The 14575-nt window shown below is 41.9% G+C and overlaps 1 protein-coding gene and 1 gene segment (V, D, J or C); one reads left to right on the forward strand and one right to left on the reverse strand.

Moving 5' to 3' along the window:
* Nucleotides 1-1939: 1939 nt before the first annotated feature.
* Nucleotides 1940-4377, reverse strand: LOC103143921 (Ig kappa chain V-II region TEW-like; the record flags this gene model as incomplete). The annotated part of the segment is given in 3 exon segments: nt 1940-2092; nt 2184-2381; nt 4245-4377. Coding segments are annotated over 3 exon segments (385 nt in total), but the record flags the coding sequence as incomplete, so codon positions are not given.
* A 1146-nt stretch (nt 4378-5523) lies between these two features.
* LOC103143882 (ribosomal protein S6 kinase beta-2-like) lies at nt 5524-14363 on the forward strand. 2 transcript variants are annotated; one of them, XM_016675611.1, is made up of 16 exons: nt 5524-5737; nt 7180-7234; nt 7309-7346; nt 7421-7535; nt 8521-8589; nt 8897-9044; nt 9117-9174; nt 9255-9355; nt 9433-9523; nt 10454-10544; nt 10660-10767; nt 11870-11932; nt 12693-12775; nt 12820-12982; nt 13058-13170; nt 13610-14363. In XM_016675611.1, the coding sequence occupies exons 2-16, from the start codon at nt 7181-7183 to the stop codon at nt 13785-13787; spliced, it is 1473 nt and encodes a 490-aa protein (XP_016531097.1). In that variant the 5' UTR covers nt 5524-5737; nt 7180; the 3' UTR covers nt 13788-14363. The 2 variants fall into 2 exon arrangements, with proteins under 2 accessions (XP_016531097.1, XP_007560654.1); XM_007560592.2 differs by having other exon boundaries at nt 12693-12770; nt 12875-12982.
* The last annotated feature ends 212 nt before the right edge of the window (nt 14364-14575 follow it).

Genomic DNA, 14575 nt, shown 5'->3' on the forward strand with positions numbered 1-14575 from the left:
ATTAAAACAGTTGAATGTTTAAGTATTTATCTCACCAAAAATAAGGGGAGGAAATAACAAAAGGAAGTCAATACCAGAGGTATGGTTCAAGCTTTTCATTGGTTTTATATTGAGTATCTTTACAAAGTACATGTATAACAAGTAAATAAAGTATTTTCTAGAGAAAGTTGCAGGCTCCGCTGCATTAAACTACTCACAACAAAATTACACAAACTAAGTGCAATAAATAAAAACACAAGCAAGAACAAAATACAAAGAAAATAAATAATATAATATCCTTGTGATATTTGTAAGGACATAAACAATTTAGCCTCATAGTGAGTTCATATATTTGAAACAGGCTAATTGAATGATTGCAGTGTGAAAACTCGCCGTGCTGAGGCATCGTTTTGTGTTTGAGTTGTTTGTTTGCTGTAGTTTCTGTTGGTCGTCTTCCACTTCCTCTGTCTGGTTTTCCAGTGAGTGATGCAAACTGTCATAATCATAATCAGCAACCCAGAACACACAGCTGCAGAGTACCAGTGCTGGAACAGAAACTGGGAGGAATCTGGAAGTGCACACATCCAAGGACACGACATTAACCTAAATGTAAAAATACACAGCTTGTTTACAGTTTATTGAAATAACTGTACCTCGTAAAACAATGCATTTTATATCATCTTGTAGAGTCATGGTAAATATAAAGAGCTAACAGGAGATAAAAAGTCTCTAACAAAATGGATTCTGGTTTCTTTCTCTCCGTTTCAGAGAGAAAGTAACTAGGTTACCAAAATGTCTGTTTGTGGTTTTGATGGTGATGATGATAATGTAAAAACAGAGTTTGTTATTCTGATTATTCTGATTCCGATTAATTGCCAAACTAGTCAAGAGGGGCAGTGTAAGAAAAACTAAGTACACCCCTGCTGCTTCGGCGCATGTGATTTAAGAAGGTAGCAGACAGAGGATCAGCTCTTTGAGAGCAGAAAGTTTGACAGGTTGCTGCTCTGAAGCATTGTGTGTGTTAAAACAATGCCAGAATGGAAATACATCAGCAAAGCCCTTAGCTTATGTTCACACAGCACGTCTTCATGCTCAATTCAGATTTTTTTGCTGAAGTACGATATTTTTTGTGTGGCTCATGCATTAGTTCATGCCACTAATTAAATGCAACTGCAATCAGACTCCTGTGTGAACAGTTTACGACTCCAAAGCACAGAAGAAGAACGTTGGCGCCACACAGCAGCGCTCTGTTTACAGAAGTATTGATGGATGCTGTCAACTATAGATTAATGTTAAAGTTATCCAGCGATGGGAGCCGACAGTATCGTCACAAGATCATAACAAGATGCAGGAAGCTGATAAAAAGAAATCACAGCAACAGCCTTTAGTGGAGCACTGACTGCATCTTCTGTAAAGACGTTTGGATGTGGAGTCGGACCAGGAGTGGTAGGATTTGGATGTGGTGTGCGTCACTGACTCAGACTGCTTTCACAGGCTCATAATAATAACTTTCACCCATTGATTACATCCAGATTTATAGCGTCTGGCTTCTTTTGATGCAGAATAATGATGCATGTCTCACATTAATGATGTAAAAGTCATATTAAATGTACAAATCTGATTTTTTTGCGGAGTGAAAAGATCAGAATTGTTCCGTTCAGATTGTTGTGAGAAAGTCAGATTCAGGTCACATTTTCCTGCTGTGTGAATGTAGCTTAAACAATCGAGGAAGGGTTAATAGAACCTCTTTGGGTTTGTTGAACTTTTCTCTAGCAATAGGGGGAACTCATTAACTCCACATAAACTGCTATTTATGTGGCAGTTTATGTGGAGGCAGTTAATGAAGTTCATCCCTAGAGTTTCATTGTAGGGATGAAGTTCTGAGCCCAATGATGTTAGCATATCAGGCAGATTACTGCTGGAAGGAACAATTTTGATCCTAAAACGGAGGAATGCTTACTCTGAATCCGTGTTCCTTTTCCAATTATCACACGTCCATTCATGTTGGCAATGCAGTAATACAGGCCCAGATCCCCCACTTCGACACCAGTGATCTTCAGAGCTAGAGACCGATTCATGAGACTCGCTGAATGACGAAGACTGAGCTGAAACACTGAAAACAAAAATGGTAATTGTTAATGTTTAATTTGGACTGTCACAAAAAATTGAATCCTTCTGGATCGGGACTAAAAGTTCTGGCCTACACTCAACCGGCCGTCCCTCCCTGAGGCTGGCGTGGAGGACCATGGTTGGAATGAAGCCTGGGTTTTGTTTAAGCCACGTTGTCGTGTCGTACAGGTAGGAGATGTTGCACCCCAGAGTGACGTTTGAACCAAAGTGGACCTGCTGGACCTCAGCAGCTGGAACGAACAGCATCCAAAACCCGGACATGGTAATAAAACCTGGAGGGGATCAAATGGACCAAAGCAGAACAAGTTTAGACAAAACATTCAACTTTCTGACAGTACCAGACCGAATGTACAGAACAGTGGCTGGTTGTTATCTGAATGGACTGAATGTACGTTCTGGACCCAAAACAGAAACCATGACCCAGAAAAGTTTTTACTGTCAACAGTAATGTGTAAGCAGGAATGGGGAAGTTTCTTGAGATCAGAACTTGATCAGAACTTGATTGATGGAGACGCGATGGATGGACAGGGCCACCAGGAAGTGGCGTTCCATCAGGAAGTTGAGGTTTTCCCTGCTCAGGAAGTTTTCCAGGGTTTCCTCTGGGGAGAATTGAGGCTTTCTTGCCTTGAGTACTTGAGGTCATGACAGAGGGAGTGAGGGAAGGATTGGTTTACTGGGGATTGTTGCACAGAGACAGGGACTCCATACAGACGAATTATAGATTATAGTAAGAGGGGAAGTCTTGGAGAGCAGGAACTCTGGTAGTTCGGTACGATGATCAGATTCCACTGTGGGAAAGTGAATTTTCACTTTGTTCTTAGTGGTGGAGAAACATGAGGCTTGGCAGGAACAGAGAGGATTATGACATTAAATGTTTTATTTCAGGCAAACAGCACCAACCTTTATTTCTCAGCTTAAATGTAATTATTTAATGTTTTCTGTAAGCAAACTTCCTGTCGGCCATATTGGAGGACTCATGCTAGACTGGTAGCTATAGCAACATTAATGTTCTTTGAACAGCAGCAGCTGCTGGTCAAGCAGGTTGAGTCCGAGCCAACATGGCTGCTGGGCCCCATAGGTATTTGGTCATACTGGACCCAGTTCCCAGGCCGCTTGACTACAAACTCTACAATTGTTTACATTTCTGCTGTTGTTTGCACAGTTTTTATTGTCACAAATACACAAAACATTTTAACATTGTTACTTTTAAAGTTATCCAACTCAACTTTGCATTCCTTTGGATCAGAGTATTCTAGTTTTGATATTTTATATTATCAATTTAGTCCTTGTCTTTGTTTTTAGTATATTTTCATAATTTTTAATTGTAAATGTCTCGATTTTCTGTGACTTTGTTGCTGTTACACCTGAATTTTCCCACTGTGAGAAAATAATTATATTCTATCAACACAGAGCTGAAAATTATATTGAATTATAATTAACAGAGTGCTTACTGCTTAGACACAATATTTGATTATTTAGATCAGTAGCAATCAATTCTATTTTAAGCAATAATATGGTGACTAATTTTTTCCTAAAATGTCATGGACCGTACAGGGACCGGTACCGGTACCGGTCTGTACGAAGTGGAGCTCATGTCTTGAGCTCTACTCAGGACATGAGGTTGTTTCACCAAATGTGAAATAGGTGCATGATTGAAGACATTTGAGTTCTCTGATCTGCTCAGTCTTTAAACCATGATTCAATTAAGGCACCAAGTAGTTAAAAATATCAATGAATAAAACGTTTATTAAGCCACCAAACTCTGGATTGAATCTGCTTTTTGGCATTCAAAGAGGCTTTATCCATTAATTAAAAAACTAATGCTGTTGTTCTTGTCCCTCAAGTTCCTGGTTCTGTTGTTTTTACTTCAGTTTGTAGATATTTAGTTATTTTTAGATTAGATATTTTTTTTTTAAATTCTTTTACATCTTCCTCATGGTTAGGATGGTAAAATGCATATCTCTATGCCAACTGCCACCATAATTCAATGTTCCCACATCTTCATCAAAGATTGTAATAAAAGCCACAGATTTATTAAAAGTCATAGCTGAGGTGATCCCACTGTGTGGAGGTTTACTGATCCCACTGGCTAAACGTGAATCTATCAGAAAGTAAAAGATTTTTGCTTTACTTACGAATGAGAATCATCATAGTCCAGCCTGTCTTCATCTGGTTTATCGTTGTGTGGGTGAGAGCAGCTTCAGTTTCTGCATATCACTGACTTCCTTTTAACAGCCCACTCTTTCCACTGAAAGCCCACTTCTCTCTTCTGTTTGATTCCCCCTTCCTAAAACCTCCTTCAGCTTTGTTTGAGATAAAATCAAGATCAATTCAAAGTTCATGTCTGTGTTATGTTGTAGTTTTTTAATTTTTGGGTTTAATTTGAAGATAAATAAACTTTTTTTACTGGCAACATGAATTGGGTTTTGTTGTGCTTCTGCGCTGAAAGTGTGAAATGGCTAAACAGGAAATGAAAGCCACAAAACTAGCAGGTATTTTGAAAGCTAAGTTATGGAAAACAAACAACAGAGATATAATGGAACTAAATAAACATAAATATTTAAACCACAACTTTTGCTTTGTCTGTGTTGCCAATTGAAGATGGATGCAAGATGAATAATTCAGATTCATTTGAATTAAAATAATTTAAATGACATTACTCTGACAGATGTGCTTTACTTTCTTTTGTTGCCAATAGTGATCTTCAAATTTGAAAATAAAATGTTATCCCAGGGTAATATCTTTTATCAATCCATATAGGAATAATTCAGACTGAGCTGGACAAATATATTTAGTGAATACTTTATATCAAATCTCCCATCCTAGAACAGTCACAAGCTGCCCAGTCATTCCTGCTCTAGTGTGTCCCTGTCCAAACTCCTAGTGAATGAAAAAGAAGTGCTTAGTATGTTCCTAAACTTAACAGAAGTAAAAATACCTTCAGAAAATATGTTGGTCTGACAGGTTATGACTTATTAAAAGGCATCAAGGAGCTCTTTGTAATTCTCCTTCTCATGTTTCTCTAGATAACATGTAATGATCCCCAGAGGCTTTGCTGTTTTACTGTTATGATAAAGAATATACTTTGTTTTGAATGAGACATTATATCTCGTTAAAACTAAAAACATGCTTTCTTGTTATAATGATATAATGCTCCTGACTTTATTGTCCATTTAAAGACTTCCATACTTTACAAAAGTTGTTTTTTTATTTTACTTTTTTTATTATTTATTATTTTTTTATTTCCTTTATTTTACCAGGTAAACCCCGTTGAGATCTAGATCTCATTTTCAAGAGGGACCTGGGCAGAAGTCTGCGTAACTTGTGTTAAAACACAAAAGTTACGCATGATTTTAAATATGTAAATTGAGATTGCGTCATTACGCGACTACCTGCTACTTTTAGAACAACCAATCGCTGCCCTCCTTACTGGGGAGTTGGCCACAGCGCGAAGCGGCTTCATGGTGTCCTGCTGACAGGAGTCCAACCAGCTGACTGCTCTGCTGTCTGTTAAACAGCGATGAAAGCCCCGCTGGTTCTGACAACTTAAGAACTGTTCCGAATTTAAAGTGACGGACTGAGAGGACCGGAAGAGAGCGGAAGGCACCGGAAGACGGAGCGATCTGAGGTGAACCTTAGTATTAGCTTGTTTGTAGCTGTCAGTGCTAGCATTTAGCTCACTTAGCTCGTTCCTGCCTCTGACAGAGAGTCAGGAAGGGCAGGTTTTTATTTCCAGTCGGCGTAGTAGCAGTTAATATTCTTCTCAGTCAGATACTTTCTACAGAAAACCCAGGAAGATCAGGTTTTATCTGGTGTGCGAGTCTGAAATAAACCTTTAGTTCAGAACACGCTGTTCTGAATCTTCTGGTTTCAGTCTAAGTGACACCACCATTTATTTTTTGACTTAGTTGAAATTTAAATATATTATTTTCTAAGAAAAAACACTTAAAATCCAGGTGTTTAATTTTTTTGTGTTTTGTTCATATTTTCTTCCATTTTGTAACTTTAAAATAGACCTTTAATTCACAGGTTATTGAGGTAGTGATCAAAATCTGAGTAAAATTAGTTTATTAAAGATTGGACCAAGAATTGGGGACGTGTGTTTTATTTTTAGTTTGATTTAAAGTTCCTACCTCGAGGAAATTTGAAGCACCTTGTAGCTTTTGGGGTTTTTATTTAATTTTAATTTAGTTTAATTTAAACTAAACTTAAGGATTAAAAGAAGTTGAAACCTTTAAAACTGATGAAAACATGAAGACTGACTGTTTTATACAGGCAGTGAAACCAGGTGAGCAGCTGGTGGGCGTGGCCTGTCTGTAGCAGGAATGCAGATTGTTTAGTGTCTCCACCTTTTTTTATCAGGTTCCTTCCTCCATTTTTCACCTCCGGTTCTGTTTGAACGACTCGCTCCATGACCTGCAGCAGCTGCGTGTTGCTGCGGGCTGCAGTTTTTTTTGTTTGTTGTGCCTCTGCTGCTGTTTCTTTCTTTCTTTTTTTTTTTTAAACAATGTACTCCCTGACCTCCACCTCAACCTCAGCTACTTTTGTGCCAGAAGGAATATTGTTTAGTCCTATTCATCAGCAGTCTGTGGTGCTACTGTGACTTTCTCTTGATGTGGTCCAGTGGTGTCCATGTTACAGAAACATGATTATGTTTAGCTTTGATAAACTTGATTTTATTTGGTCTTCATGTTTTTTTTTTTCATCCTAGTAATCAGAAATGTGACTCTGTCCTTGGCTGTCAAACATCTCTGCTGTAGTTTGATCACAAAAAACACCCAACTCCTATTTTGACTGACCTCTACCAGGTCCTGGAGTCATTAGTGTGGAAATAAACCTTGATCCAATACAGCGTAACATTAACTTTAGGGTGTTTAGCCGCTATCCTAGTTTCATGTTCAAACCATCTTTTCTGTGCATCACATTGGACAAGGATTGTATCCCCTACTCCAACATCTGTCTGTATATTCGGCCAGATGGCGACTTAAAGAGGAGTTCTGAAAGAGTTGTAACAAACCAAAGTCCAGATAAACTGATTCATGATATCTGATAAATATGTTGTTTTTTTAGGATGGCAGGAGTGTTTGACATCGACCTGGAGACGGAGGACGGCAGCGACACAGAGGTGAGCAGTGATTGGATCACACATCGCCGTGATGTAACAAAGACAAGCAGTGACCTTTAACCTTTCATCTCTAGGAGGACGCGTGTGAGGCGACGGTTGTTGAACCCGACAGGTAAGTTCAGACGAAGCCCAGACAGATGTAGGTGCTGCAGCGAGCTGATTTCTCCTGCTGTGATGTCATGGCAGCGGTCAGACGGAGGAGGTGGAGCTGACCAGTGAAAACGTCAACAGAGACAGCGAGAGAGTTGGACCGGACTGCTTCGAGCTCCTCACCGTTCTGGGCAAAGGGGCCTACGGCAAGGTGAGCCGTGCTCTGCTCTTGGTGTCTGGTTTCAGAACATGTCTGCCATGGAGTCATCAGTCTGCCACCACTGAACAGAGAGAGAACAGTTTTGGCATTTTGGTAGCACAACATCTCAGTGAAGACTTGTAGAACCATGCTGCTTTAGGATGCACACCACCAGCCCGGTTCAGTCCGGTTTATTCCAGCTGCAGTCCGTTTGTCTAGAAGGTCTGGTTCGTTTGGGGAGGTGTTGATGCGTAATCAAACTCTGATGCCGACCAAACTCTGGTCCGCCTGCTGACCTCGGTCTGGGTTCGGTTGAAGTGACCTCAGCTGTGGGTCAAATGCATATGTGAACGCCAAGCGGACCGGAGACCGCTCCAAAAGCAGGAAGTGGACTACAGCACAGGGCATTCTGGGTAAATACAACCAAAACAAACACACAAGTCTAGCACTACCAGGAGAAATGACTTGTGGTCAAAGACAAAAAATAAATCCTACCACCTCTGACATCTGACACCTCCGTTTTTGGTTCTTGGTGCAGCGCCCCCACAGGCGAGGAGGGGAACAGGTGTTTTAATTAGTTTGGTTGGTTTGACTCAGAGCAGTGAGAAGGAGAACCACAGCAGCTGGAGATGGAGCAGATGTTGCAGTTTTGGTTCCAATAGAATCAAATCTATCAGAGGGGAAATAGGCCTGATGGAGACCAGGACAAACGCCCTCTAGTACAGCCAGGCATGGCGGTGAAGGGCTGATGCTGCGGCCCCTTGCATTCAAATATGAGTAGTACGGTGGATCTCGAAGGTCAACAGAAGAATCAAAGCACACCGGATCCGTATCGGGATCCAGTCTGATGGAAAATCAGGTCTGCAGATGTTCACAGTCTGAAACTGGATGGATTGGTGGACTGGTCTGAAAATGTCTAAAACTTTTATTTAGGATTGAATCAGGAATTTTGTGCTGAACTATTTTAATATTCTTCAACTTTCCGTCTTTCTTTAAGGTTTTCCAAGTGAGGAAGGTTCAGGGTCCCCAAACAGGAAAGATATTCGCCATGAAGGTCCTGAAGAAGGTAAGCTGGTGCTGGACCTGGGCTGTCTCCATCTTTTATCTTTGGTTCAAATTTGGACAGAAATGTGTCAAAAACGGGAAAGTTTGTAACATAAAACACAAACAGTTTTAGAGAAGTGAAAAAAATAGGATGAATTACTAAAGGGAGAGACGCTGAGTTAGAAAATGAGATACAGGTGAGTGAGACGGTAAAAGAGGAGCGGTGCAGACAGCTGACAGAGAAATGGTTCGAAAGATGAAAACTGGACAGCAAAAACAGAGCATTTAATATTTAGACCTTTGTTTAAACATTTCTCTGACTCCTGCAGGCTAAGATCGTCCGTAACGCCAAAGACACGGCTCACACCCGAGCCGAGCGCGAGATCCTGGAGAAGGTCAGACACCCGTTCATCGTGGACCTGCTGTACGCCTTCCAGACGGGAGGAAAGCTCTACCTCATCCTGGAGTGTCTGAGCGGTAAGCTGGTGAAACCCGATGATGATGATGGTGATGATGATGATGACCTTCAGCTGTTCTCTGGGTCACCAGGAGGAGAACTGTTCATGCAGCTGGAGAAGGAGGGAATCTTCATGGAGGACACGGCCTGGTGAGATCTCTGTCTGCGTTGAGGTCAGAGAGCGTCGTCATGGCGATCCTTTCAGGTGACGCGGTTGAACTGTTTTCCAGCTTCTACCTGGGAGAGATCACGATGGCCCTGGGTCACCTGCACTCCAACGGGATCATCTACCGAGACCTGAAGCCTGAGAACATCATGCTGTGTCAGCAAGGTGAGGCAGGCTGCCCAGGTCATTACCCACAAGCAATAATCACATCCAGATGACTGTATTGATCTCTGCGTGGTCAGGGCACATCAAGCTGACTGATTTTGGCCTCAGTAAGGAGTCCATCCACGACGGAACCATCACACACACCTTCTGCGGCACCATTGAGTACATGTGGGTAACTCTGCACACACTCCACACAAAAACACCTGAACCTGAAGAACAGAGAAATTCAGAAAACAAAATATTTGGTTGTTTAAATTGTCTGAAAGCACCAAGAGTCGCTGCCAACTGGTGGTGTGGGTTTGTGATCAAGTTCAGACTCACATTTCAGGATGTTTCCTCTTCACCAGGCAGTCAGAGAGGAATGTTACTGGCCTGTAGCTGCAGTAGCACCGAGTCGTGTTAATGAAACCAGACTGTTCCAGGGGCTGGTGTCTGTCAGAATATTGTCTGAATATCTTATCTGTAAAGTAAAGCTAAGAAAACTGCAGATGTTTTGAAATATTCTCCCTACATGTAAATCTATAGACAGTTTGGTTTATATCGAGACTAAAATAATTTTTCTTTATTAGTCAGTTAAATTTGACATACTTTCCATTGTAGGAGACATTTTTTTTAATTACGCTCAAATATTTTATCTTTTTGATGAATGAATATTGTGACGTTCTATGAACGAATGAGGCAGTTAGTCCAGTCTTTGTCATCTCTCGAAGTTTCTGAAACTACAGCTGCTGCAGAGCGCCACAGCAAATACCAGAAAAAACCCAAAATGATCACAGCGTCCATCACACAGAGACACACAGGCCAGAACCATTCACTCTCATACCTGAGGGAGAGTTACAGACCACTTAACCCAACAGGATGGTTCTGGACTGAGGGAGGAAGTCAGAGTACCCAGAGAGAACCCACACATGCACAAGGAGAACCTGCAGACTAAGCAGAAAGATGCCATGCTGGGATTCAAACCCAGAACCTTGGTGCTGCTGGCAGCAATGAGACCAACTGCACCACCTGCATCCATCCACAGACGCTGGTCTAAACACAAACCGAGGATTCGTATGTGTTTTAGACAAACTGTTTGTTTGTGTTGCTGTGCTGCAGGGCTCCAGAGATCCTGACCAGGTCGGGTCACAACCGAGCCGTGGACTGGTGGAGCCTCGGCGCGCTGATGCACGACATGCTGACTGGATCGGTAGGCTGAGAGAAGCAGCATGGAGACAGTGAATCAGTGTCAAAGTCTTATGTTTTTATTGTTTCTTCTCTGATTCCTGTTGCTAAGCAGCGTCTGTCTGAATGTTTCCCTTTAGCCTCCGTTCACAGCTGAGAACAGGAAGAAGACCATCGATAAGATCCTGAAGTGTAAAGTCAACCTTCCTCCGTACATCACAGTCGATGCCAGAGACATGATCAAAAAGGTCTCACACACACACACACACATGCACGCACACACACACATGCACACACACACACACTCTCACACACACACACACACACACACACACACACACACACACCATTCTTAAATACACACACCCAGTGATTTGACATTGTTTTCAAAGCTACAGTGAATAAATTCAACATAGACCCTTTAAAGTGCAAAAAATATATACATTTTTACAATAATCAATCAATTATTGGACTTTTTAACTATTTCTCTGTCATATTCGGTTATTTACCAAAATGCTATCAGGTTTCCAGATTTCTACTCCCTAATCTGCTTCAGAAAGAGAAACCTGCTCATGTTGTTGCTATGAAAAATAATTTATTCCACATCCAGCCCTCAGTTTGATCCACTCAGCCTGCAGCGGTTTTTCATATTTCTGTTTACAGTAATTAGAAGTTATTGTTGAACCAGGAATGTGTTTATTTCCACAAAGCAACATGGAAACAAAACTCAGATGTCATGAATCATGTCAGATTTCAGCAGATGTAAGCTGTGGTTTAATATGAACATGAAAACTGAGATATTAATGCATCTGGAGAAAAATGGACTTCTTCACATTTAAGTAAAATATCATCATGAACTGAACTGGTCATTGAAACAAAATGGTTCTGCTTCATGCAGAAACACAAAGTTTAACATTTTCTGCTTTATTCCCATTATTTGGATATTTTGGCTCCAGTTGCAACTCTTACTCTGTAGATCTGTCTTTTATTCACTACTAACTGATTCTAGCTTGAAACTGAGGCTCATTGTGAGAAGCTGATGCAACGCTGCCACCTGCTGGCAGAACTGAATCCTGCAGCGTTACGGCTTTAAAATGCTAAATGACAGAAAAGTAAGTTAGAATGATGTGGAAAATCTTTGAAGTAATTATTAATACACACACACACACACACACACACACACACACACACACACAGTGCTATTATAATACAGAGTCTGAGCATGTGGCAGTCAGATGAAGCTACAGCGGCACACTGCACGAAACAGAGTTTTTTTGCAAGTATGATGAGGTTTTTTTTAAGTCAAACTGCAGAAATCATTAAATTTTTCTCTGTTAAATTTTTTTCCAGCTGCTGAAGAAGAATCCGGCTCAGAGACTCGGCTCTGGGAAAGACGACGCCGCTGATATCCAGGTAGTCGCTGCAGGTCGACTTGGATCAGAAATGTCCTCTGCTGTCCAACTCTGGGGACATTCAGGCGTAACAGCAGCATCTGGATGAAGGCTCACTCAGAACATCCAAAGTCTTCAAAATATAGATTAAAACAACCAAAAATAAGATCAACAATATACTGTACAAGATCACAACATGACAAAATACTGTGCAGTTATCAGAAATAGAAATATCATGCTTTTTTATCTTGGTGTACATAATGTGCATGTGTACTGCACATCAAGGAGTGCAGTTCAGGAAAACATGCAATAAAAGCAGAAATGTTATTTAGAAGGAGTAAAGCAGCAGCAGAGGTGTGAACATGTTGGGATCAGTGACGGTTCTGGAGTCTGACAGCTGCTGGCAGGAAGGATCTGTGTTAACGCTCCTTAATGCTCCAGGATGCAGCTTCATGCCTGGGCTGGGAATCGGGTCAGGAGACGCAGAACAACTGGATCCTGGATCCAAGCGGCTTCCTCCTCATAGAGGCTGGAGTTTAAAAAGTTTAAAAGTTTCTGTTCCTCCTCCCTCCCTCTGTCCGTTCAGAACCGATTCTGCTTTTAATTCAGATCTGCTGTTTTCTCCGTTAACCACCAGATTTTGATGTGTGGATGCTGTTTCAGTGTTTCTGAATTTTCAGCTTTTACAAAGTGCAAACAGTGGAAACGCTGATTGTTTAAAGGTTGAATGAAGTCTGGCAGCATCGTTAACCTTTCCCTGGATTTTTCCTGTTTCTTTGCAGAAACATCCGTTCTTCAGACACATCAGCTGGGAGGAGCTGCTGAACAAGCGAGTGGACCCGCCGTACAAACCGCAGCTGGTTGGTCTTCTTCTATGGTTGCTGTGACTTTCAGATCCAGACGGTGGCTTCTTCCTCCCGTTTCCACATGTGAAGCGTGTTCTGTCTCCATTCCCTCCTGCCAGCACTCTGAGGAAGACGTGAGCCAGTTTGACACCAGGTTCACCAGACAGACGCCGGTGGACAGTCCGGACGACACCAGGCTGAGCCACAGCGCCGAGCTCGCCTTCGCCGTCAGTCCATCAGCCTCCATGTTCTGGAACGTTTTCCTTTATTTCAGCTGTTTTAGTTTTTATTTCCTCCGGCAGGGTTTCTCCTTCGTGGCGCCGTCGGTCCTCGAGAGTCTGAAGGAAGGATTCTCGTTTGAGCCGCGATCGCGTCATGTCCGCCGCCACAACAGCAGCCCGCGCACCCCCATCAGGTAGGAAGTGGTACTGCAGCGTACAGTATCCACCCGCTTCATGTTGTACCATTTTATTACTTGGTACAACACTTACTAGTTACCAGACCAGCTAGTTTCTTTCATCTGTCCTGGTAAGTGGAAGTTTATTGCCAGTAATCTGGATGACATTCATATATTTCTGTGGAGAAATGGGTCTTAAATCCACCCATGATGGTCTTAAAAAGTCTTAAATTCCAGTTTTGTACTGGTTGGTGTAGAAACTGGTGAATAAACAGATCATCACAATAAAATCATACAACTTAAATTTAGATATAGATTTTGATTTCCATCTCAACTTGAAAAAGTCATTTGAACCTTTATTTGAACAGCTACATTTTGTTTGAAGAAATAATGTTTTAAAGTCTGTCTGCCTTCCTAAAGTGGAGGGGTAAAGGAAAGACATTATTTTTCTCCTCAGTCCTCTGAAGTTCTCTCCGGCTGGGCCCTTTAAGTCCAGCATGGACGGGGAAGCGGACCTGTTCTCCTCCACGTCTCCGCCTGCCGCTCCGCCTCCCGGCCCGCTGGAGAACGGCGCGGCGAGTCGGCCCATCAAGACGCCTTCCAGGAACAAGAAGAAGAAGGAGCATCGGAGATGAGGAACCAGAGGGATTCTGTCTGCTCCATGGATCATCGTCTCTGTCAGTTCATTTATTCAGCTTTCATTTAAAGCTCTGAAGTAACCAAACGACTAAATCCTGCAGACCGCAGAAACTCCTTCTAAATCTAATTAAAGGACAGGAAGGCATCGATTTTCCTTTAGCAGCTCCCCTGCGTGTTTATGGGGTCGAGTTGGGATTTGTGATGGATGGACTGGAAACTGTGGAGTTTAATTACAGAGGGAGGAAGCTCTGATTTAAGGTTTTCCAGTAATGAGTCTGTCAGAGGTCGACCTTCAGCCGACAGGAAGTTAAACGTTAACGCTTCTGTTCTTTTAGTTGCTTTTATTTATTTCTGCATGTGAAAAGAAAACGTGATGACATCAGTCTGCCTGTTGGTTCTGTTTGACAACATTCAGCCAATCAGAGCAGACTGGCCTTAAAGAGACAGGAGCTAAAAACTCAATAGGAAAAAAAATCACTGTCTTCAGCTTTGAAATTATGAGTTTGTAAATTATAGCGCAGATTCTTTAATGACTGTATGTAGAAATCTGCTGAATGATCCATGCAGCAGGATGCCATGTTTGTCTTTTTTCTCTGGATCTTCATGTCTGCTGCCAAACTTGTTCTGATTGGGCCGACGGACCGGTCCTCTCGGAAACCAAACCGCTGATCACACAGAAGCTGTTTCTGCAGACCTGCAGGTCAAACCGTGTTGGATCAGAGGTGTTTAGTTCCCCTTCAGTCAAACCAGCAGGGAGTCACTCAGGAAGCTCCTCCCAACAGGA

Source organism: Poecilia formosa, unplaced genomic scaffold (assembly GCF_000485575.1).
Source record: "Poecilia formosa unplaced genomic scaffold, Poecilia_formosa-5.1.2 Scaffold117, whole genome shotgun sequence".
In the NCBI taxonomy this organism is placed as follows: Eukaryota; Metazoa; Chordata; class Actinopteri; order Cyprinodontiformes; family Poeciliidae; genus Poecilia; species Poecilia formosa.